The sequence below is a fragment of the Phyllostomus discolor genome, chromosome 10 (assembly GCF_004126475.2).
Source record: "Phyllostomus discolor isolate MPI-MPIP mPhyDis1 chromosome 10, mPhyDis1.pri.v3, whole genome shotgun sequence".
Classification (NCBI taxonomy): Eukaryota; Metazoa; Chordata; class Mammalia; order Chiroptera; family Phyllostomidae; genus Phyllostomus; species Phyllostomus discolor.
This window is the reverse complement of record NC_040912.2, coordinates 71,225,802-71,251,599: the sequence shown is the minus strand read 5'-3', so window position 1 is coordinate 71,251,599 and position 25,798 is coordinate 71,225,802. Positions and strand designations below refer to the sequence as shown.

Below are 25,798 nucleotides of genomic sequence, written 5' to 3'. Positions count from 1 at the left end.
TTCAGCTAACATGTTGAGCTCTGAATTCACTACAGAGGTACTCATGGTGAAAAATAGAATATTAACAAAGGGAAAAGCTTTTCTGCTTCCCCATTTGTTTTGTAATGGAGTTTTAATTATAAAGGACTCTGAGTAATGATCAGGAGAGCCACATGAGGAACACCAGGTTTCAGACAGAAAGCAGAAGCAGAAGGGTGGGGAGAGCATACACCCACAGCTCTTACTGGAGTATTTTGGGGAAAGGCAAGGCAAGGCAGGTTGAACAGTTTAGGACTGGCTAATCTGAGTAATTTTAGCTGGCTTTGGGCTGTGGGCAGGGGGAGAAAAAGTTTTATTCCACCTTCTTTGGGTTCCTAGCTGGGTATGAAAATTAAACTGATAAAGACAGATTAAGAGGAGTAAAAGCACACAAATTGAATGCTTTATGAGACATGAGAGCCTTCATAAGGAGATGGAGGTGCAAATGAACAGTTAGACCTGTGTATTTTCATGCTAGGTTTGGTTTGATGAAGAGTAGGAAGCCCTTCTTTAGCAGTTTGTGTGAATAAATTGAATGAACTTGTGTTCTTAGAGCTCTTTAATTTTTACACTTTATGTATACATCACATGCTATGGACAACTTCAGTTTATATGTCCATTATCTCCATCATTATACAAGCTCCTGAAGAGCTGTGCTACTCTATCACCCTCTTTGTGCCTGAGATATAAGCATGATCCCCAACAAAAATATTTGATCTGAATGGAAATACAACTTTGCTTCTGCAAACATAATCTAATACAGAGTTATCTATGTGTATTACATAAATGATTCCTACTGATTCTCTTTTACTATTTTGTGGCTTCTTCTCTTACTGGGATCCTGGTCAAGTCTACATGGCAGAAGTCTCCTGTTTTGACCTTCCATCTCACAGCAGCATCATGAACACCTTTCCATATCCAATAAAAATGCATCCATCCCTTCTCCTACAGACACTTATTTCTAAGACCATTATTTCTAAGGCCAATTGCTTTCCATGTATTACACTATTCATCCCTCTTAAGAACCCTAAAAGGTATGTATTATTGCCATTTTGTTAGGATGGAAGCTGAGCCGGGTTAGCTAACTCTTTCAAGCTTGTATAGCTAGAAATGTTGCAAACATGGATTTGCTTTTATAACTATCCAATTCCAAAATTCATGCTCTTTCCAATTTACCTTGTTGCCTCCATTTGTTCTAAATCCTGATCATCATCATCATGGGACAGCCATTAATGTATTCTAAGTAAACTGGTCCATATAACATGTCATTTGCAGATTATTATCAATTGCCTCTTTTCATAGCTTTCTTTTTAAAAAATATTTTATTTATTTACTTTTAGAGGGTACGGGAGGGAGATAGAAAGGGAAAGAAACATCAATGTGCAAGAGAAACATCAATCAGTAGCCTCTTACACACCCCCAACTGAGAATCTGGCCTGCAACCCAGGCATGTGCCCTGACTGGGAATCAAACTGGTGACCCTTCAGTTTACAGACAATGCTCAACCCCCTTGAGCCACACCAATCAGGGCTTTCATGGTTTCTTTAATGAAAGGTGGCTTTCATGGTATAATTATAATTGGAGTGGAGGGTGAAGGAGAGGGCTAAGGAAAAGGGCAGCACTGGTCCAAGAGGACTTAGATTATGGAAAGTGGTCATGACAACTGCCACACTTAAAAGCCTTTGGTGGCTCCTCATTGGCTTTTATTTGTTCAGCAAGTATTTGGTGGGTACCTGCTAAGTCCCAGATACTGCTGATCACACTGTGGCTACAGCAGTGTGTAAAACAGACCAAGTATCCGTCCTCATGATGCTTACATTATGGAGAGGTGACAGGGAGTAAAATCATGTTGTAGTGCATGGAAAAAAATGCAGCAGGTCAAGAGGTTTGAGAGTGCCTTTATTTTAAAGTCATCGTGTGGCCATCACCTACTGTACATCACTCTAAAAACCACATTGCATGTTCCATCCTTCTGAAGTTCCTTTTGCCCCGTGTCTCCACATTACCTAGCTGTTACTCAATTTTCAAAACCATAGACACATTATCTCTTTTGTGACACCCTAGAAATTCTTCTGACACCTTTGTTTTCATGCCATGCTATTTGTTTGCACAAAAAATACTGCGATTATTATTATTATTATTAATAGTATTATTAAAAATGATATAAAGAGCACTAAATTTGAATACAGTGGGTCCTCTTTTTCATTCAAGACAGTATTTAAACAAACACCTGCAGCAGCGCACACATTGATAGTATGAGTATCTGTTATAACAACTTCCTTCTGACAGTCGTCGTTGGCATAACAGCTGCAATGAAAATGTTCGGCAAAGTTTTTCAGGTCTTCATTTGAGGGTTCCCCTTTTATTTTAAATGTTCCATCTGCACTAGTTTCAATAGCAAAATTCAATGGGTTCAGGTGAAGATAGTTATTTGAGTCCCAGATTTTCCTTGTGCAAATTCCTTTGTCTTGACAAAACACTTGGCTACATATTTTGGATGCCAGGGTGATGTTGATTAAGTAAGGGTTCAGTGTAGTCGCCAAGTAATTGTGTAGTTTTACGCAGGTGTCCTGTAAAATTATAAGGTCAGCATATCAATATCCAAGTTATTTCACATGTGAATTAATTCACTGCAATCGGAAATTGCTAAGGAAATACCAAAAAAGTGGACCCAGCAAAAGTAAGAAAATATTTTATGATTTTTACCTTAATAAGAAAAATTATTCCATTTTTTTTGTAACATTTGCAAGTTTCACATGCTATTCCATGCCACTGAAATAATTTACTGACTGAGGCTTAGCATACCTTAGCCTTGGCCTTCCTCAATAATTCATAAACTAATGGACAGTGGGGGGGACAGCATGGGCTCTGGGGTCTATCTGACCTGATTGGATTGGAGTCCCAGTTCCATTAATAACTAATTGTGCGAACTTGGGAATCTTTCAAGTTTTCTAAGCCTTAGCTTCCTAATTCTTGGCTTCCTATTTGGGTGACCTTGAGCAAATTAATTAACCTGGCTGTGCTTTAACTTCATCATTTGTTAAAAAAGGATAATTATAGCATCTATTCCATGTGGTTGTTGTGAAGATAAAAAGATAGTAGGTATATAAAAGTGTTTATCCAGGGTCCAGCATCTCATTAGTTAGCCCTCAAGAAATTATAAATACATGTAATAAGTATCACCCATTTTTCTGATAAGTTTAAAGAACATTGGGGAGGGAAAAGTGGTTTCTAAATTCCTGGCTCAAAACAACTAAACAGGTTCACCTGAGTATACTTTATATTAAATCATACATATAGTTCAGGTTACAGGTGAATTATAACAGCTCTTTCCCAAATATATTTATTGGGCAGAGAATGAGTGGTAACTAAAATGGTTCATCTCGAGACTAGTGTATTCTATAACTGAGACACTGTCTCTTTGAAACCGTAGAAGATAGTCACTTTGTTTCATGAACAGCAGACAGTACCATTGAGTAAGCAGGCTGTGCTAGTCCTTCAGCACAGCAGACCAGAGGAACTGGTGGTAGGTCAGTAAGCAAGTCAAGGACCCATGGCAGCTTCCACTTGAATCTGTTTCTTGTTACCTTCCTTGGGATGATGCCCCTTCAGTGGTATGCAGAATAAGGGTCTTCCAAGGATATCCATGCCCCAATCTCCTGGAGCCTGTGACCATGTTGCCTCACATGGCAAAAGAGACTTGACATTTGTGTTTAGGGCTATGGACCTTGAGATGGGGAGATTATCCTAAATTGTCTGGATGAGCTCAGTCTAATCACAATTCCTTAAAAATGTAGAAACTTCTCCAGCTGGCATAAAAAAAAAAGAAGGAGGAGGGAAAATTCAAAGGTAAAAAATGACTCAATCTAGCATCACTGGCTTTGAAGGCAGAGGAGAGTGCCCAGGGCTCAAAAATATAATGACCTCTAAAAGCAGATTTCTAGCCACAGCCAGCCAGAAAATAGAGATCTCATTGCTACAACCAAGAGGAAATTAACTCTCCCAACGACCCAAATGAGCAAGTGAGGATCCTCCCCTAGAAATGAAGGTAACCCTGATGGCACCTTGACTTTGGCTTCTTGAGACCCATGTTGGACTTCTGATCTACAGATAAGAAGATCTATAAGACAATCAATTTGTTGTTTAAAACACCAAGTCTTTTTGTAATTTTTATGGCAGTAATAGAAAACCTCTTTTTAACCCTCCCATAGCTGTGCACGGTCTTCTGAATAAAATTCAACTTCCCTGGACTTGTATATAGACTGATGTGGTATGACCCTTCCTTCCTCTTACACAGCCACTGTGCCACCCTTAGCTGCACTGGCTGCTTCACAAGCATGACAGTTCCTTTCGAACTGCACTTCCCATTTTCTCTGCTGGGAATGCTCCTTTTTTCTAATTTCTAACATGGGTGCCTCTATCTTGTTCTTCAGATTGCAGCTTTAATTAGACAATGCCCTTCTCAGGCACCTTTTTTGTCTACTTTCTAACATCTGTTTTAATTTTCACATTTCGCATAGTACATATCACATTAATTTTTTTCTCATGTGCATAGTTTCTCTATCTCCAACTTGAACAAGAGTTCCATGAGTGCAGAGACTTTGTCAATATTCTTTAACACTGTATCCCCAGTGCCAAGGATATGTGAAAATTTATACCAAGTTCAAATGACATTACAGTTGTCCACAGAGACAAGAGCTAGGCAAAAAGAGGCGTGAAGGCATGAAAATGGTTTGAGAATCATTAGCCTACACAAAGTGAAGTCTTTGGAAAGATCTAAATCTGGCTTTTTAAAAGATAAGTTCTGGTTTATAGCACTTGTCATTGCCGGTGGTGTACATACTCCTACCATGGCAAAATTGAACCTACCAACCTGACATCACAGAATGCAGAACTGAAAATGGAGTATCCCACCATTACGCATTGTGGAACCGTGCTGTGCAGTAGTACATCATCACGTAATGTTTTCACTTACAGATACAATAGATGTGAATAACCTCAAGACACGAAGTGACTGATACATGATATGCATGTATTACTTTAATATAATTTATTGTATTCTAAGTTTTTATAATTTAATTTTTTAAAAATGGCTGTGTTGAACAACGATTTCACAAAATTTATGAATATTTAGCAATCATGTCTCATGAATTCAGACCAATAGCAGTTGGCTTTATCATACCAATGGATCTAATAAAATACAGTGGAAAGCAATGGTTTGCTTACATTTGATAACAACTGTTTTAGGTTCATTCTAGTCATTAAAACTAAATTTGCAATTACCAGTGTCTCAAGTGATTAGTGGACCCCAGGAAACATGACAAATAATCCATGACTATTGATTACAAATGACATAGAAAAAGAGAGAAAGTAGTAGAACTAGAATTCAGAATAATCATACAATGGGAAATATAGCAGAAGTACATAGAACAGAGTCCACAGGGGCAATTAAAAAGGAATACAATTAAATAGAAGATAGTTACATTAAGGTTGAAGGATTGTCCCTGTACAAATAATACTGACGACGGTCTGGGCATCTTGATAGAAGAATGTGAGCCTAAGATGAAAGCGAAAGTAAAAGAAAACTGTGACAATTACATAATATGTCACATCATTCTACTGATAGGGAATGCCTGATTCATTCCCCATCAGAGTAAGGTGGAGTCCTCAGTTTTAAAAAAAAAAGAGAAAGTAGTACAAAGAATTTATAAGTGATCCATCGTAACCTAACATAGAGCCTTTGAGAAAGGCACTTATAGATCTGGGAAAATAACTAATGAAAATTAGAAATATATGTAGGTGAATTATAATTTTAAATAATTCCCTGACATATGAAAGATTTTGCAAATGGAACATATACACCTTTCTCTGAACTTATATTTTATGTTATTTCTCTTTATTGATGACCAAACTAGAGACAATAGAATTCTACCAAGCAGGCAAAACAGTTCAGATCACCCTGAAAGTATTTCCCAAAGGTGACTTCTGTTAAGTGCTTTTATAAGTGAAGTAAAAATATGGCTACTCTTAGAGTACAGTCTCTTCTCTCTGAGCCCTAGGATAAGACCTCTGGGCCATGAACTTTATTAGATGTTCTCCATAGCACCTGCATCACTATTTCCACATCCCTCAGAGAAGAAAAAGTTCAGCTCCAACTCAGTAGTACCCCTGTGACAGCTTTCCTCTTGCTTTGAGATAAGAGTATTAAAGAGGTGGGAGATAAGGCACTGATGAGGAGAATTAAACAAGGCTGAAAATAAAGAGAGGAAATGATTAGGCGGTGATAATTAAAAGCTTTTGGAGCTAAACAAAATGCATTAGGAGAAAAGGAATAAAACAGACCCAGACAGACCTTTTTTTCTCATAAAAGAGTATTACTTAAAATGACACTACTAAATATAACCTGTGGAAAACAAAGAAGGGTTCCTTTTTCTCTCCCTTAGGGAATCTTTGAATAATTTACTAACATGTTCAAAAAGTAATTCCCAGTTGCCCACATACACCTATCCCACTTTCTTCCCTGCCCGGCCCTCACCAAATCACTCCTAAAGTCTTTCCCATCTCAGAAATAACGCCTGCAAGCCAAAAGCCTAGGAATCATTTTAACATTTTAACTACTTCTCTTATCTATCTTACTTGCCAAACCCTCAGCCAATCCTCTCAGTTCTACTATTGGATTATGTTCAAAATCCAAACACCTGCCTGCACAAAGGGTCCAAACCACTGACAGCCTCTCTGTGCTCCCACTCTAGCCCCTCTAAAATCTATTTTCAACCAGCTAAGTCATTCTTCTGTAATGTTTATCGGAAATTCTCACTCTTCTGCTCAACCTTGTAGTGGCTCTCCATCTCAGAGTGAAAGTCCATCATGATCTCTGAAGCCCTACAGCTGACCCTCTGCTATCTCACTGACCACACCCTGTGCCTGTCTCTTCCCCTATCACAGCACTCCAGTCACTTGGAACTCCTTAGTCTTTTGAAAAGCACGTCACAACCTCAAAAGCTCTTGCACTTAAGACTTGGTCCCTTTGCCCTGGCTGGTGTGGTTCAGTGGATTGAGTGCTGGCCTGTGAACTAAAGGGTCGCTAGTTCAATTCCCAGTCAGGGCACATGCCTGGGTAGGGGGTCAGATTCCCAGTAGGGGGCACACGAGAGGCAAACACACATTGATTTTTCTCTTCCTCTCTTTCTCCCTTCCTTACCCTGTCTCTAAAAATAAATAAATAAAATATTTTTTTTTAAAAAAAGGCTTGGTCTCTTATTTTTATTAGGTCTCTGATCCAACAGTACTTCAACAGAGAGGCCTTCTATGGCTGCTCAACTTTAAATAACACTATCACCTTTCCTTCTGCCTATACTGCTTCATTGCTCTTCATTGCAGTTGTTTCTCAGTTACCTGACATATTATATCTGTATCGTTATATTTCCACTTATGAGAATGTAGGTCCATGGTGAAAAGCCTTTGCTCTGTTCACTTCTACATCTCTAGCATGTAAAGAATTACCTAGAACTTAATTAATAAACCAAGGGGTCAAGAATGTTTTCTGTAAAGGGGAAGACAGTAAATATTTTTGGATTTTCAGTAATAAAGTCTCAGTTATTCCTTTGAGGTGCAAAAGTAGCCGCAGATACCAGCAGAGGTCCTTAACTATGTTGCAATGAAATTTTACTGATAGACACTGATATTTACATTTTACATAATTTTCACATATTATGAAATACTATATTTTTATTTTTAAAATACACTTAAAAATATGAAAATCATTCTTAGTTCATGATCTGTACAGAAAGAAGCAAGCAGTAGCCCAGATTTGGCCCATCAACATTGCTTGCTGACTCTTGCAGTACACTGTCGCTGAATGGCTAAAATTACTAAATGGATAAATAAGTGCTTAATTAACAGTAATTGAATTAATTAAAAAGAATAAATGAATGCCTATTGACTAGTTGGAACTCTCTTCAAAAGAGACACAGCATGGTATAATAGAAAAAAACATAAACACTGTGTCAGAAAACTAAGATTGTAGTTGTGTGGCTAGCAAGTCTTACTTAGTAAAGTGACTTAGTAAGTAAGGCTAAGAGAACTTAGTCTTACTAAGTCTAAGCCTACAGCACAGAGCCTAGAGAACTTCAATTAATCTCACCAAATTTCTGTTTTCCCACTGAACAACAGGTACAACATTTTCTGCTCCCCAAAATACCACACAAGTGAAAGATGGTTTGATTCAGCCAGTATTAACTGAGCACCACCTACTATGTGCCAACTACAGAATTATTCAATACCACAATAGTCCTCAAGAACATTAAAATAGAAGTGTTTTCATCTGTGTCTTATCAATTCAACTTACCACACTTTGGCTTAAATTGAAGCTTCCCCACATTATAACTCCAGAGGCACCTAGAGAAATAGTTTCACCAAGTGTGCTCACAAGGTCTTCCTGGAAAATATGACAAAAAAGTTAACAGATAAAAATAAAATTGAAGTGCTATACATAGTCTGTAACACCAAAGCTAAGAATGCTGTCCTAACTAATAATTTAAATTTTACATAATTTTCATGTTTTATGAAATATTCTTCTTCTTTTGTTTCCCCCATGATTTATTTTCATCTTTCACACCACCCTTGTACTACCATAACAAAAATACAGGTATTTATATAATTTGTATTTCTCCTAATGACAGGAGAGCAGACTCAAGAAAGAAAAAAAAAGAACTAAGTTAATACGTTGCCCATACTATTTAATTTTCTATGGTTGCTAAGAAATGATTACATTAAAATGAAACATATTCTTATTTTACATTCATAAAATAATGTAGAACTACCAGTGTACATATTTCTAAAGGATATCAAAAGCTAAATTTCATTCCCTTCAAAAATGATGGATCTTGACAGAGTATTTGACATCTTGCCCCAGCATATGTTATCAGTTTAGCTCAAATAAACTCTCCTAAAAATTTTTTAAATGATATTAAATTCCCACAAACACTATTTGTGGAACTATTGCATAGCCCTCATACCTTGATCTACTTACCTGAGCAAGGTATTGAGAAGATACATCAGTAAAAACTGGACGAGTATATATAAAAATTGGAAGTGGACTTCGAACATTTGGTACTTTAGAAACCCGAATGGCTTCCTGAACACGATTACGGACAAAGAGTGGAGCTCGTGGATTAGACTTTAGGAAGGTATTCAAATAGATGGATGGAAAAAGGGCAGTGCTTTCATTCCACAGCCAGTTGAGCTCATCATTTCTTCTCTTTTCCAATTCAAAGCAACTCCCATTATATTGAGGTTTAGTATAATGATGATTGTAACAGTCAGGAAAAAGGTAATAACCCCATAAGTGTTTTGGCCGAAGTGATTTTACCAATTCTAAAGTCTTTTGCATGTATTTTCTTCCTGCTGTTTCATATTGTTGTTTGGCTAGATTTGTGGCATTTGCGAGACTAAGTTGTGGATTTTGTTGCTGAACCAACTCAACAGACCGATTTCTGTAAATATCTTTAGGTTTCCAGTTTCTTGCCCAGACAGGCCTCCATTCTTCCCAGTCAATAATGGCCAAGCCCTTGTCGTCTTTTGGCATGTAATGGTCAATGTCTGTCTGAACTTTAGCCAAATGTGCTTGTAAGGAGCCCAACTGGGGTATTCCTCCATGCTGATTCCTGCCATTCTTATCTATATGAGGATATAAGCCAAGTCTATCAAAATAAAATAATGTAACGGGCTGTCCTATGGCATCTTTTTGGGGGTTTCCTATTAAAGAGAAGAGACTCAAATCTATGGACACATTAAACCTCTTAGAACAAGGTTCAGTTGGGGCATTCCAAGCCCAGAGGAAAGGAATATCTGGGATAAAAGGGGGTGCTCTGAAATCCTTAGTCAAGCAACAGGGTATCAGAAGGAAGGCGAACACAACCTGGGATGCTCCGCTGGACCCAACAAAGCTCCTAAAGAAGATATGTTTGAACTTCAGCACTCCCATTGCAAAGAGTAAGACTATGAAAATCACTTATTTTTTCCTACACCCTTTGGTTTATCCAATGTTTGACCTAAGATTTAAGCACAGAAGAGAGAACCATGAAACGAAGCCACTTTGATGGATAAAGAGGTATAATGATATTACTTTTAAATATTATTCTTCCTGCTTCATGTTTCAGGAAGGTTTTGCAAGTTGCTTTATCTATAACTGAAAAACAAAGAAAGAAAGAATGTATTGTTATACTACATTTCTGTATTGTAATGTAAGCTTTCTGATTGTAAGCTTTACCAAGTTCTCAATTTTAAGTTTGGAGAGTTTAGCTCAATTTTTGAAGATAGAAAGCTCTTGCGTTTGAATAAATAAAATTATTCCCTCTTATTTATGATACCAATCCTATAAGAGTTAACATTTGTCTCACTTTCCAAAATCATCACTGCACCTGCAGAGAGGTGCGCAGCCATTTCCCTTTTGCCTCCCCCATAGTGCAGCATGCTGGACCAAGCAAGGCCTTAGCAAGAGCCTATTAAATAAAAATAAATTCCAAGTCGACCCTCGCATTCTTGTTTATTTCTTGAAAGACCAGTACCTATTGGTCTGCCAAAAACTGAAAACAACCTCTCATAGAATTGTGAGATCTTTTTTTTTTTTTTTTTTTGAAGGAGGGCAGGTAAAGGAGAAGGCGAAATTCACTTCTGAGGTAATAAATCAAAATTTGCTTGAAACTATTGAATCAACCAGAATCTCCTGTTGAGGGATAAATTGAAGAGCTATTTGGAACAGTGCTTTGTCATAAATTTCTCATACACACATAAATACATTTCTCAAAATAATGTATTCTCACGTTTAAGGTTAACAAAACATTTTACGACTTTATATCTCCCACTAAAAAGAGTAATTCTGGCCTAACTTAGTAAAAGCAATATATATGAGTGTTGGCCTTTCATAGTCTTAAGTGAGATATCTTGTCATTCTGATTGCACAATGTGAGATGTTCTGGCACTCTTTGTGGTACAATAAAGTGGACTGAGCCAAGAATAAGAAATTAAGCTAAGTATTATTTAATATTTTTTATTTGCAATAATTACATACAATAAGACACATTTCAATGTTCTGTGAACATTAGAAGGAAACGAAACCCTTTAAATTAAACCCTTTAAATTAATACCCTGTATTAAATTAGATTAGTAGTATACTGCTATATGAAATTACAATGAGAATTATACCATTTTACCTAAGAACATGTTTCCATACCATACAAATTATCCATTCATCCCATTGCTGAAAAACTAATTAGCCTGAAGAGAACACAATAGACAGAATAAAATCAAACCTTAAGAATTATTATAGCCTTGTCCTTTGAAGATAATGGATTTCCTCTCTATGTTTAGAACATGTAATGGAACTAAAATTTGTCATAGTTTAAGCCCTTATAAATCTCCTTACTTGGGACCTAGAAAATCTTCACCTGAAGTAATGTTGGGGGAAAAATCAAATTTCTTTCAACTACCAACTACTGATACCAATGCCTGTATGACAGGGAGTGGGAAAAGTAAATGGACTAAAGAAAGGATTAGATGTACCTGGTATCTCAGGGAAGGAGTAGTTTAAGTTTATTACAATAATTAACACTCAAATTTATTTTCCACATCATTATTTTACATTAGAAAAACAGGGGGCAGAATTTGCTATTAGGAAAGTCTCCACCCACAGAAATCTCCAAAAAAAAAAAAAAAGACACTTGTATTCTTGAAAATCATACATTTAAATTTTAAAATGTAAAAAGAAATAAGGCTGCTGACATTTTAAGTATATTAAGATGAAATTGCTCTAAACTTACGGTGGGCCCTAACTCCAATGGCCGGTTTCCATATCAGAGGAGAGGACATGCAGACACAGAGATACAGGGGAAGGGCATGTGACTCTGGAGGCAGAGATCAAAGCAATGTAAGGTACAAGCCAGGAATGCCGAGGACTGCCAAGAGCCACCAGAAGCTAGGAAGAGGCAAGGAAAGATTCTTTTCTGAAGTCTTGGGAGGAAGTCCTGTCGACACCTCGATTTAGAATTCCTAGACTTTAGAACTGTAAAAAGATAAGCTTCTGATGTTTTAAGCCACCAAGTTTATGGCAATTTGTCAGCAGCCCTAGGAAATTCATGTTCATCATGGGTTACAAAAAGATTGTAATTTCTACAGGTCTCTTTTTTTTTTCTCAAATCTGTATTTCAAAAGACAGACTATTTTTATGTATAATAATGTAACTCTTTTACCTAAACTGACCTGAAAACATTAAACCGGTGTCAGGCAGAACCAGAACCCACGTGGTCCAGGTCCATTACATGGCAGAAAGCCTTCCTGAAGAGTTTAGAGTTTAAGGAGAAAAGGCAATTTCCCTTACCCCACAGGGCCACCTGATACTTGTCAACATAGCTTCTTCAAAATCCCTCTTTCACTCAAAGCGAGACAGTTGGTATCTGTGTGAGCCAGTTCAAAAGCATAAGGCCAAGAAGATTCACTTAAACTTGAAAATGAATGAAGGTATGAGTCCCAGGGGTAAGGGTTCTAGAGGAATTTAATTTCTCTAGGCAAACAGACCAGTCAAAAGATTGATAAGTAAGTATTAATATACAAGTGATAGGGGAAAAGGAAAAGAAAAGAGGCAGAGAAAAACATTCTCAGGTCTAAAATACAAAGGCAAGATTCAGAAATCACAGATCATAGGTTTGTGACTGAAATCAAAGAATTAAAGTGAATTCCATTTAGACTGTTAGCAAAACCTTTGGGGCTCTCAACATTCCCTTCTGAGACCCAGTTAGAGTAGTTAACATAAGCCCAGAGTTTCCCAAGTAACAAAGAGTATATTTGGACTGGCTGTGATCTTAATTGTCCTGAGCACTACTCAATCCATTTGGGGTCTTAGTGCCTAAAGATAATTAAACCAGCCAATCATTCATCTAATCTACCCTGAACCCCTATAGTATACAAAGTACTGTGGCAAGCATTGATAGTGTTTAGAAAATAAAAGAAAAAAAGAAGACATATACTTGCTGAGAGGTGTAAGAAGTGCAGAATTTAATGACCAGATGTGAAAAGCACAAGAACAGTGTTTTAGGATGTGTTCCAAGATACCTGGGTAGATGAAATGTGGTTGCAGGCAGAGAATGATGCTAAAGTTGGACAAACCCAGGTAAGAATTAAGGCTGGAAATGGAAGCAGGGGTTAGACACAGAGGCATAGTCTTTGCCGTGGTATATTCAACAATCCAGTATAGGAGAAGTGGGAAGAGCTGAGAAAGGGAAGATTATGCTGGCAATGAGGAGGCTCAGATGCCATACCAAAGAATCCTGATTGCAGCCCTCAGGCAGGTAACACAATAAGTAAAAGAGGCAAGATGTGTGAACCATAGCCAAGGTCATATCTTGTCCTAAGAGAAGATCAGCTATTTGGCCCAAGTTATTTTGAATGATGTCAAATGTTCCAATTTTTAATGTCTTTTCTAGAAATTGGGAGTATTCAGACATTGGTGGTAGAGGGGATGTCAGCTAACAGAACTGGGACATCAGCTCAAGGGCCTTCAGCTCAAAATAATCAATATCCCAAAGTGGCATATTTTAGTGTGACATGTTCTCATCTACATATATTCAAACATGCAAAGAAATTGAACAAAATGTCAGCTAACAGAGCTGAACCTAAAGGATTCCTGGTCCCAAAGAGCATTTGGTAGGGTAGCGACATGATCATTATAATTACCACTCTCTACAAGATACAATTGGAGAGGAACAAATTGAAGTAGTGTAAATAAGTAGGAAAGCACAACAGTGACAGAGATGGAAAGAGGACAAGATTTGACAGCCAGTGGTCACCAAATGTATCTGAAGAGTATGGAAGGTGATAATTTATGTTTCCTTGGTTTCTGGCTTGAACAGTTAGATGGAACCAGACTAAATCAAATAAGTGATCCCTCAACCTCTTTCTTTATATCCATAATCCTTCATCTGTAAGGAAATTAGTAAGAAAGTTGATAAAGATAATGGAAGTAATTTTTTTAAGAATAATTAAAATATCATAGATGCCTGAAATAAATATATTTTTTAAAACTTTACAAAAATATCATTACATGTGCTCTTAGATTTACTTCAAAATAATTTGGGAGAGGGGGATTAGGTGTGAAGGGGAAGATTTGCATTTAAATGAAAAAGACGGGCTGTGAGTTAATAAATAGTAAAACTGGACGTTGAGTACATGTAGGTCATTTTGTTCAATTTCTTTGCATGTTTGAATATATGTAGATGAGAACATGTCACACTAAAATATGCCACTTTGGGATATTGATTATTTTGAGCTGAAGGCCCTTGAGAAATAGCAGATGCAGGAAGGAGTCTCTGATCTCCCCTTTTTATCTAAAACCAGGACATAGAGTTTTCTGTGAAAAGATGCCCTCCCTGTACCAGGAAGAGAGCATTCTTTATCACTGGAGATGGGGAACTAATGCAGAGATAAAATAATCCTTTTTTGAGCTTCCCCCATTGATTTCCCACAGTGGGCAACTCCTTGCTCAGATCCCTTCCCCTTTTCTTTGTCACACTTCCACAATGTATCATTCTTTGTTGAAATGGCATATAAGCTCTCAGGCCTATCCTGTGTTTGTTCATGTCTTTTCTAGAAATGTTCTTATGACATGTGAAAATATTAACGCCAAATAAAAATGTTTATGCTTGTCTGCTGTTAATCTGTCTTTGGTCAGTTTAATTCTCAAGCCCAGTGACAGAATCAGAGAGGGTAGAGGAAAAAGTCTCACCTCCCCTGTAGCATTTTATGTGGTAAAGTTTGTTCTTCATGTCCCACTCAATGTGAGAAAAGTTTCTTTTCTCAATAACTACTATTTTGATGATGTGGCTTCAACAAAATTCCACTAAACAAGAAGTCCTTTTACAGCACATGTGTTCACAAATGCCCAACATTTAGCAATCAAAAGTTGTTACTTTAGTATATATTTATGGAACTCAGATTTCTAACTCCAAAGGCTACACTCTCAACTGAGAACCTATGGTCTCTAAATTTTTCGAGACTGCCTGATAAAGCATATTCATCATAAATATATACAACTGTCTAATCAAAAGTATATTAACCATCAATAAAGTTTACAGAAGACATTAAATCAAACTTAAAGCATTGGTACCACTTTCTTTAATACATTAGCGATGAATTTAAATAATATAACAGGGACAGTTTAAAAAAATCAAAGAAAATAGTAAGGCTTGTGTCTTGTATGAGCAAAAGTTTTTGAAAATAAAAATGATGGCAAAGTCACAGAATCCTCCTGTTTTTAAGATATCTACCAGTGAAATATCACAAGATAAACAGCCTCTTGAGGAAATCAAAAGAATGACAAATTGTGTTTACTTATCAAAGTCTTGCAGATATGATCCTTGAATTAGACTTCTGGAATATAGAACTTAAGGCCTCTTCCATATCTAAAAATCTAAATTTGGGGACTTAGTTTCTCAATCATTTCAACTATTTTATTATTGGACATATTTCTCCAATTCAATTTATAACTCCTAACTAGAACCCAATTGATGTTAAATAATTATAGTAAAATGAATTTTTTCTGACTACTTACCTTTGCAAGTATATTAAGATATGTTTTAATTTTCTAAATGATTTATTAATGAAAATAATAAATATACAAAGGAAACTAAATCTAAAACATTTTTAATTCTATTCAACAATTATTGATGCAGAATAGCAAAGTACCAAAGAACATCAGTGAGATAAAAGAATCATGACTATATTACATATAATTTATGTTTTATTGAATTTGCTAAGAAAAGTTGAATCATTAAGTAAAAGATTTATTTACTTATTTACTTATAAAATTCATATACATGTACAAAAACACATTTTTTAATAAAGCAAAGTATCTCTTCTATAGTGTACATCTTTGAACAAGCCCATAGGGCAAAAACTTTTTGACACATATTGACAAACTGCCCACAATTGAAATTGTAAATAAAGTCCTAATCTGGAAATAATTTTGAAGTATTCTAAAGGGACCCCTAAAACACCTCAAAAGATTTCTTTCTTTTTTTAAATATTTGTATTCTTTCATGTACCATAGTACATTTAAGCTGGACTTTGTTCAACTGTCACTTCATATGGGTTATCAACAGGTTTCCATTGTTGCATGTATGTTTTCTGGACGGTCTGACGCTTTCCCCTGCTGCGAGACTGCTGCCTTCACAGGGACAAAGAAACTGTTAGGAAATGTGTTTCCCACTCGGAGTACACCTTCCATAATGTCTAGTGATTGAGGCTCCCTCTTCACTGAGCAAATTTATACAAGATTTGACGGACAACCCTGCAAACTTCTTGGAGTTATCACTGGCTCAGTTATCAGGCAAAGTCAAGAAAACTAATGGAAAAACTGGATCCAAGCACAGCAAATCTTAACTGCATGAGATAGAATGAACTGATGAGAATGGTTACAATTTTTATGGTATTTCTGGTTATCTTTTTGTTTTCCAAGTCTAAGGGAAAAAAATTGCAAAAACTAGCTATATGGCTTTTTCCTCCCTACCTGATCCCACTAGAATTTGTCTTGTTATGCCGCAATGCAATTAGGAAGTAATATATTTAACATGGTGGAAAACCACAGTCTAATTAAACATGAATTTTGGACATTTAATCCTTTAACAAGTTAAATTGATATGTTGTAAAAGATATTGTAAGACAAAAAAACCACAGGCCCAAAATGGTATCACCCATGCCCATTATACTAAACCTAGACTTACTACCTGATCTAACTGCAGTTTTAACCTCTCTCAGAAGCAATCTTAGCCAACCAGTCTGAAATATTCTTGCCAAACGCCATTGAGGCCAGCTCACGTGAGACCTCTCCTTTCCTCCACAGAAAGAAGATGCGACCTGCATGATGAAAACCCTTCCTGATTTCCCCCCTAAAGAAAAGGTGACCTGGCCTAAAAGCATGCCTTCCTTTTCTTTGCTGATAGCTCCCTTGCCCCACGTTGCTTCCTGCAATGTCTTCCTGATAAGACTCACTCACTGCTCCTAAGGGAAGGTGTCCTTGCCTGAAATAATTCTCTCTTAATTTCTCAGTTCAACCCTTTTTTCCTTATAAATACTTTTCACTTTGTACATCTCCTCTGAGTGCCTTTTATACTTCCAGTTACTAGAGGGGATGCTGCCTGATTCATGAATCAATTAAAACCAGTTGGATATTCAAAATTTACTCAGTTGAGTTTTGTTTAACAATATTAATATTTCAGCCTTGGAAAGAGTATGATAGGTCAAAACTAAGATTGTTTTATTGAAAATAAGAAAGCAGTCTATTTTATTCTTGAAAATTCTTTTGGAAAGAATGTGAATGTACCTATAACATTCTATATCCAAAATATCTTTGTAGACCCCAGAGGCCTTATTAAAGAATGTATACATTCTTTAATAATATACATTTAATTGCAGGATTAGACTATTGTTCAGTTTATGAGTCACCTACTTGACACTCAATAGATATATGCTAAATGTGTTAATTAAATGAATAAACTGGATATACTTTGAATTTCAGTAAATTTAAAAACATGGCCAATGATGACACTTTAAAGATATTCAAAGAAAAACAAAACATATCCAGAAGCCAAAGAGCTGTCAAACAAAAAAAAAAAGCTGGACAGTAGTTACAGCATTAAAAATAAATGTTATGAAGGAAAATTATTGCAACACGGGAAAAGAGAACTGTAGAGAGCCAGACTCAATTCCAAATACAACGAGGGAAAGTGGGAATTTGTAGCAAATGCTCAGAGTGGGGGGTCAGTGGTTAGAAAATTACTAAGAGGACACATCAGGAGTAAGGAGGAATTCTGGTTAAACCAACCTAACAAGATGCTTGCTGAAGACAAGCCAGGGTGATCAGAAGTCACGTGAGAGATACTAGAAAATTAGGAAGCTGATTAACTATCCAAGATGATCCTATATGGAGGATGAGGTCTTCTTGCTACACCAACTTAGCAGGATTTCAGCTAGAACTAGACTCTACAACAAAGGTCACAGAAGCTCAGGGTTTGAGCCCAGCCAAAAAAGTGAATTCACTGAGTCTGATTAGTACAGTCAAGTAGGGACTACTTTGTCAGTCCCCCTTGTTCTATATGTTAAGTGGTGTGCTTTAAACTTTAGTAAACTTAATATCATGGCTCATGGGGATACTTTAAAATAAAGATGTTCAACAATAAATGAAGCATTCCATCCAGAAGCCACAGACTTGAAACACTACTGAAAAGACAAATATGTCTTCTATAGTTAAGCATGAGGCACTGAAACATCAAAATATGATGGAAACTGAGTAATCAAATAACTTAATAAAGACTTGAAGAGTCTCTAAATTCTAGAAGCTAATTAAAAACACAATAGCTTTGCTGGGGATGCTCTCCGAGATGCCACTTATTAAACTCAGTGACGCCTGACCTGTAATCAACCCAAGGTCCATCCAACACAAAATGAGACCAATCCTAGTTCATCTGTGACTACAGTGACTCAGCTGCCTAGCGTGAACAGGTAAAGGGCTTAGTTAATACCAATCAAGTCAAAGTTTAAGAAGAACAATGAACCTTCCTATTACTCCCAATGTCTTGTACAATGAAGTTCAAAGAAGTATAGTAGTTACAACATGATCTATGAGTTTGCAACCGTTCAATTAGCAATAACCAAAATTTCTCATCTCTTGACCAGATGACTTCCATTTTTGATTCCTTAAAATTATCAACATTATATAGTTACTTCTTTTACATATGGAATTATATCAAGGATCCAAATGGCCACTTATAGACTAACCCAAAGAGAAAACACCTACCTGTTCATAAATTACTTTTATTCAAAAGTGATAGGTACAGCCCTGGCTGGCGTAGCTCAGTGGATTGAGCACGGATTGCGAACCAAAGTGTCGCAGGTTCAATTCCCAGTCAGGGTATATTCCCGGGTTGCAGGCCACAGCCCCTAGCAACTGCACATTGATGTTTCTCTCTCTCTCTCTATCTCCCTCCCTTCCCTCTCTAAAAGTAAATAAATAAAATCTTAAAAAAAAGTGATAGGTACACAACTATACCATTTATAACTAAGCACATTGAATAATTCTGAAGATAAATTCCATCAAAGACAAAGATATGAGTTCAGCTTCACAAGATAATAAAATGGCTATTTTTTGCTCTTATCTATTTAAGATATCTGGGTCCTATAGAGATACCAGACTTCTTAATGAGCACCTAGGATGTAGACTAATTTTTTTCCTTTAAGATAGAGAACTGGTTCAAAAATCTGGTCAGAGTTATAAGTGATTTAATATTTCTCTTCCCACAATGACTTGTTCTGCAGTCTACCTTGAGAATGCACGTTCTGTGAAAGCACAACTCTGGCTGAAGTCTTATGCAACCATATACTTTCCCAGCATATTTATCTCTGTCTTCACTTCTGAAGAACATATGGCAACCCAGTCTAGGCCAGGTTTTCAGCTAGGATCTAAAGAAAAATAAAACCCAAATATTTTATTATCCCTTTCAAAATTCCTGTTTCTTTGAAGAAGAAGGGTTTTGTATGCACAGGTTCTTGTGGACTTAAAGAATGAGTATCTCACTCCATGGATATCTCACTTGTCTTGCACCTCTGGTGTAAACCTCTTTGCCTTATGCAGTTTTTAGGCCCTATTCTGAGCTCAGAGATAATCCCTCAGTGACTGCTCCCACCACGCAGCCTTTCCAAGTGGACCTGACTGCTGAGGTATGAACCTCTGACTGCCGCCAAGGCTACCTCAAATACATCAAAGCTTTCATAAAAATTGTACTTATTTCTTCGCACCACTCACAGTTGGTGTTTACATTTGAAATATGTCTGCCTCCTTTATGAGACTGGAATGACACTGTTGTGTCCTCAATTCCCAGTACTGTGCCTGGTACATAAGTACTTAATTGAACTGGTGAGTGAGTGAATCTATTACACAACTAATCCTGTCACCAAATATTTATTTTCCTTTTCTCCAGTTTCACCAAATTACTTTTAATCTTCTACAATTTTCTCAAAGCACAAATTCATCTACTGGATAAAATCCAATTTACACATTAACAAGATAAAGAGTTGCAGAGGTGACAATTATCCACCTTAAGTGACAATAGCTGCTTTTAACCTTACACTGTGATATGGAAAAGAAGATGTATTTTAGAGGTTACAAATTAGCAGACTATAAAGATAACCTATTTTAATCTTACCTAATCTTATTTTCTCAGAACTGCCCTCAACTGCCATTATTTTTTAGCTAATGGTGTAATATAGAATGTAATTAGAATACAAGAGCCACATAGCACGAGAAATATTCATGGTTGTCTCCCTTTACAATGTCTTTTTTTCCCCTCTTCTTAGATTCACTTTTAACCTTTTTCTTGCTATCTTAACTGACTCCTGCATCTCATGGCTCCAACTCATGGCTACAGGGAATAAGGGCCTAAATGCAGAAAAGGGTTGAAGCTTTACTTCCACCTTTAGCTCTATTATGTGCCAGCTGGAAGATTAAAATTGTTTAATCCTCAGGTGTCACATAACTCCAAAAATATTGGTAATTCCTAAATCAGTCTAACTCCTAGGGGCCCTGGGATGATGTGTGAAATGCTGTCTATGAAGCTCTGTAAATCCGAAATGCAGTATTATTTTCCCCAGACTACCTATTTTATTAAATCTTGCTTAATATGGTTCATTTGCATTTACTCCAAAGTATAAGGCAGCTATCATAAGGTGTGGGGAGAATTTTCTTTAACCTATAGAAGCCAATATATGTAATTAGACTAAAGATATCTAGAAAAAATAGGGATTGTGAAATCCTAGTCCAAGAACACCAAAGAAAGATTTGCCATGGACACTAATATTCTTACATAATACAGAGAAATTTGTGTGTAATAGCAGTGATCTAAGTCTCCTTTAAGGAATGTGGTCAATGAAAAAGGGGGGTAGGAAGAAGAGTCATACCTAGAAAATTCACTTCAAATTGTAGGAATTCAGTAGCTATATTTACATTTAAACTGCCCCTTTAGCATAGACAAGGAGGCTTCAAGGCAAATCAGGTGCTTCTAGTTGAAGGAAACAAGACCTTTAAGTCGAGCCTTCCGCAGGAGACCTCAGTTGCCCGTCCACCCCAACATCGTTTCTGGCGCAAATCTAATTACAAAGAGCATTCCAGAACAAAAACAGTATCACCTAAGTAGTCCTATGTTTTAGGCAAAAAGAGAGGATAATTGTAAACACAATTATCCAAGAAAGTAATGTAGACCATAAAATTCATTTATTTGGTTGTAATGAGCATTTTTAAAATGATAAGTAAAATAGACTGTAATAGAGAATAAAATAGGATAGGATAGGAAGCTCCAGAATGCCATCACATGTAGTAAGAGAAAGTATTATTTTATGAATCTTTTCTGTCAGTTATGTATTTATATATGTGTCCACTAGGTCACAATGTAACCTTTATTTTTTACTGTGGAATGGATCAAACTACTTTGACACACAAAAGCTTTGGAGCCTGACACACCTGGGTAGTGGCTTTTTAAAAAATTTTTATTTTATTTATTTTTTTTGTATCCTAAGAGGATTGCTTTTCTAATTAAGTGGTCTTAGGCAAGTCATTAAATCCCTTTCATCTCTCCAGGAACCAGAATAGAATTCTTATCTGTCTCAGAACTCTTTAAAGTAATGTTTCTAAATGACTAAAGTACTTGGCTAGCCAGTTTAGTGTTCTAGATGAAGCTCAGCAGATCTGGAATCTGGCTTCTTAACTTAGTAAAAATGTGACCTTGCCCAAACTAACTTCACTGCACTTTAGTTTTTCTTTTTTAATTAAAAATATGAATAATAGTAGCAACTATCTCATATGACTGTTGTGAAAATTTAATAAAATAATGTACACTTAGCACAATGCCTGTGAAGAGTTTCAGAACCTGCCGCGACAAAATATCCACTTTGGCTTATTGGTTATTTTGAGCTGAAGCGGAATGACTGAGCAAACAGCAGCAAGTGCCAATCGGCTTTCTAAGTTCCCCCATTTCTTCCCAAAGCAGGATATAAGCTTTCTTATGTGAAAGGTGCACTCCCTGTACCAGGAAAACGACATCTTAGAGGACTCACTAAGATATGGATCTATATCAAGCAAACCTACTAAGATAACCTCTATTTTCTACTAGTTTTCTTCACATATTTCCAATTGATTTCCCATACCTCATTGTCCATAGAAGACAAAACCCTTTTTCCTTTGTCTTCTCACTTCTTCACAATTTATCATTCTTGGTTAAAACGATACATAAACTATATAAGCTCTTGGTCCTAATCACTTCTTCGGGTGTTCACTTTCCCTATGAAGGTTCTCTTGTGTATGTGAAAATATTAAAGTTTCCTCCAGTTAATCTGTCTTTGGTCTGTTCAATTCATAGGCTACAGCTGCAGAACCTAAGAAAGTGAAGGAAAGTTCTTTTTCCTCCTGTACACCCAGCACATAGTATATACCAAATAAATGTAAGTTGTTCCTGTGTCATTACTATTAATGTTAATCCCTTGCCTCCACCCTCTCCTATAGGAAAACATGAAAAAAGAAGGCAAAGTCCAAGATCATTTAATGATTCATAGACCTGTTCTCATCAAAGCTTTTCCAGGAAATAAAAACATATTTTAAATCTAAATATGTAACTTATTAAGAAGTTGTTCTAGTGGAAATGAAATACTCAGCAAATTCACACAGCGGTGGAGTCAGATCTGATGATGGTGCTATGCCTTGGGAACGGCATTCCTCACCACGCAGTATGCTCTGCGTGGGAACCTATACAGGAAAGTCTTCATGGATCATGAAACTACCTTGGACCTTAATGTGCATTGCTTTATTTGGCTTCCTCTAAGAAAATCACCTATTCAAGTTTAGACTTTAAACTGTCTTCCTTCAGCCCAGTTGAAATATTTTCATGATTTGACAAATGTGATTTATCTGGACAGTTTTCAGTCTTTTAAATTGGGTCAGTGGAATAAGTAAGTGGCATATAAGTTAATGACATTGAAAACAAATAAAGCAAAACAAATGATTGGTATAGAATCCAGATTTTTTGGTGTTTATATATTAGTTTGATCAAATAAACTGGTTCTTCCACTAATTCACGAAAGAGGAGGAAGAGCAGTTACCAATAATCAAAGAAGCCACGTTTATTACATCTATAAGATATGAGTAACCATTAGTAGCTATAATTGTCACTAAAATAAACAGTACATCTAGAACATCAAATATATCAAAGCACGTGACCAATGCTATCCAAAGAGAAAAGTTAACTACATCAACCTTTTAATGCCATTATAAAAGATGCATTAATATTCATAGTCATCTCTGCCCCTCCATTCCATAAAAACCTGAGCACATTTACCCTTGTAGAGAAGAGCAGACAGTTGTGTTTGTCTCCTGAGAGCAGAAGAAAGCAGAAGTGCCCTGGGATTCTCATCAGAGACAGGAGGAGCAGAAACTCAGTTGCCAGAGTGACTGAGGATCTGGCTATTAGAGATAGGATGGGAGTGTCCTGAAGGCTCACTGACTCAATGAAAGGCACAAAAAGGAAGGAATTCTGAGTGAATGGGGAAATCAGCTGTGAAAATATCCAGGAACGTTCATTAGGATGAGGGCTGTTCTGCTTCAGAATTTTTGAAGAGTATGACTGAATATAAGGTTAGGAGATAGACCAAGTGTAACGTTCAGTGTTGGGGACAAGATCTTTATAAAACCTATTCTTCTGCTAAAATTTAAAAATTAAAAAATAAACTTCAAAAGCACATAGTCACTTATCAACGTAATTACAAGGTAGTGAGTCTCCTAAGGCTGCATCTAATGTACTTAATAAATGTGTACAGTTTTGACAAAAAAAATATTGTTTTATTCAACTGTGTAAGACTCATTTGCTTTTAATTCTTAACATGCAAGAGCTACAGTTTAAAAATCCAAAATAGGGTACTATTTATTAATGGCTTAAACTGCTTTAATGAAATGTGCAATATTTGTTATATTTTAAATGTTACAAGGGTACAGCAAACATTTCATTAAAATGTTATTAAGAGACAGTGTTTATAGAAAATTAATTTCAAACAAATCTCTAAAATCAGACAATCAACAGCTGATTATGAAGTCATCTAAGAATTTTCAGTAAACAATTAATTATGACATTTAAAGTTCTCAGTAACACACTGGGATAAAAATTATCCTTATTTTCCAAATGAAGAAATAAGCACTAGAAATAATTGAATCAGTTGCTCACCATACTAAACCTACCTAATTCTGATGCTCTTGCTCTTTACAAAAACTGTAGTGTACAAGTCACTCTCATTATAAAGATAAAAATGTGAAACACAAATGACATTTTCTGAGAAGGGAGACTGGATATTTTAATTGTCTAGTAGAGTATATATAGATGGACATCTTTTTGCTTGTGTAATTAACCATTGTACTTCACTTTAGAATCAAACACACTTGAAAAATAAGAATTAAAGCTACACTAAGTATCTTCAAAGGTATGCAAGGCTCTTATCTGTACACCATCTGTCTATTTTTGATTTAGATAACTTAAACAGACTGGTAACACCTTTTATTATTTTTCATTCAACTTTTATGTGTTGTATATTTACTCCAAATCATTAATGTGTTAGTAAGGCAATAGTTTACAAAGTTTTGATTTGAAAAATGAAAATACTATACTCATATTTACAACCTTTCCAATGTTTAGAAACATTGGTTACATTGCCAAGGCTTTGTCTGGAATATCAAGTTTGAGAGACATAAGCATAGACTCAGATGTGACCAAACAGCTTCAAGGAACTAAGACTGACTTTATGGATGCCAATAGAGTGCCCTTGGAAAAAAATCAGCCTGGTACAAGGCTTATATTTTTCCCGAGCAGGCTTACCAGGCCAGTGAGGAAGGTCACTCCACGACATGTGCCAGAACCTCAGGATATTTTGGGGACTTTAAGGGGAGAGGAATTAACCCAAATCTAAAAGTATAACAGGAAATGTCTTGTGGCAAATACTTGGCTTGGCTTCTTAGTACCAACAGGCTGTTAAAAGTCCCACCTGGATATTCCTCATAAAAGTTTCAACAAAAAGGATTTAAAAGAGCCTATATGACCAACTGCTATTCTTGCTACATTGCTATAATCAGTTTTGGAAATTACATTTTTCTTACAAATAAATTACTTTTAATGTTGCTATTTTTGATAAAAATTAGGGCAATGATGAGAAAAAGAAAATTATGTTCTAGAGAAACTATAATACATACTTGTGGATTAAATTCTAGTTGTGTTCATTGTCTTTGAGGTTTCATTTTCCACCTATAAGCTGGACTGGACATGGAATTCTCCTACTGTCCTCTAATATTTGGCTACAACTATGCCACTAATGTTTCCCTTTCTTCTCCTACTTTTGACTTGGAGCCATTGAGAACTAAAGCTACCCTTTTCCTGAAGCCCTACAAACTGAAGCTGAACCACCTGATTTAAACTTAGAGATCACCACAGTGACCCAGGTTTAGACAGTCTTCAGGCCTACTGCTGTGTAAGCTGTTCTGAAAGTTTACCTGAACACCCAATGGCACCACGGGAGACATTTCAAACCACAAAAGATGCTTCGGCTCTAATATCTAGGAAACTTCTAGTCTGGCTACCACCAAGGCCCGGGAGCTAGTTTATACTTAGCTCCAACCACTGACCTTTGTTTGTCTTTCGTTTCCATAGAAATG

General features: G+C 36.3%; 1 protein-coding gene and 1 long non-coding RNA gene across 2 annotated transcripts; one reads left to right on the top strand and one right to left on the bottom strand.

Moving 5' to 3' along the window:
• Positions 1-1,896: 1,896 nt before the first annotated feature.
• Positions 1,897-25,798, bottom strand: SPAM1 (sperm adhesion molecule 1). Its single transcript, XM_028525131.2, has 4 exons — positions 25,637-25,798; positions 9,050-10,207; positions 8,366-8,455; positions 1,897-2,588 (listed from the first exon to the last, which is right to left on the bottom strand). Exons 2-4 carry the CDS (start codon positions 10,001-10,003, stop codon positions 2,106-2,108), a joined length of 1,527 nt encoding a protein of 508 aa, XP_028380932.1. The 5' UTR covers positions 10,004-10,207; positions 25,637-25,798; the 3' UTR covers positions 1,897-2,105.
• LOC118497169 lies at positions 15,675-20,102 on the top strand. Its single transcript, XR_004899708.1, has 2 exons — positions 15,675-18,896; positions 19,101-20,102. It is a non-coding gene; the product is annotated as an uncharacterized LOC118497169 (long non-coding RNA).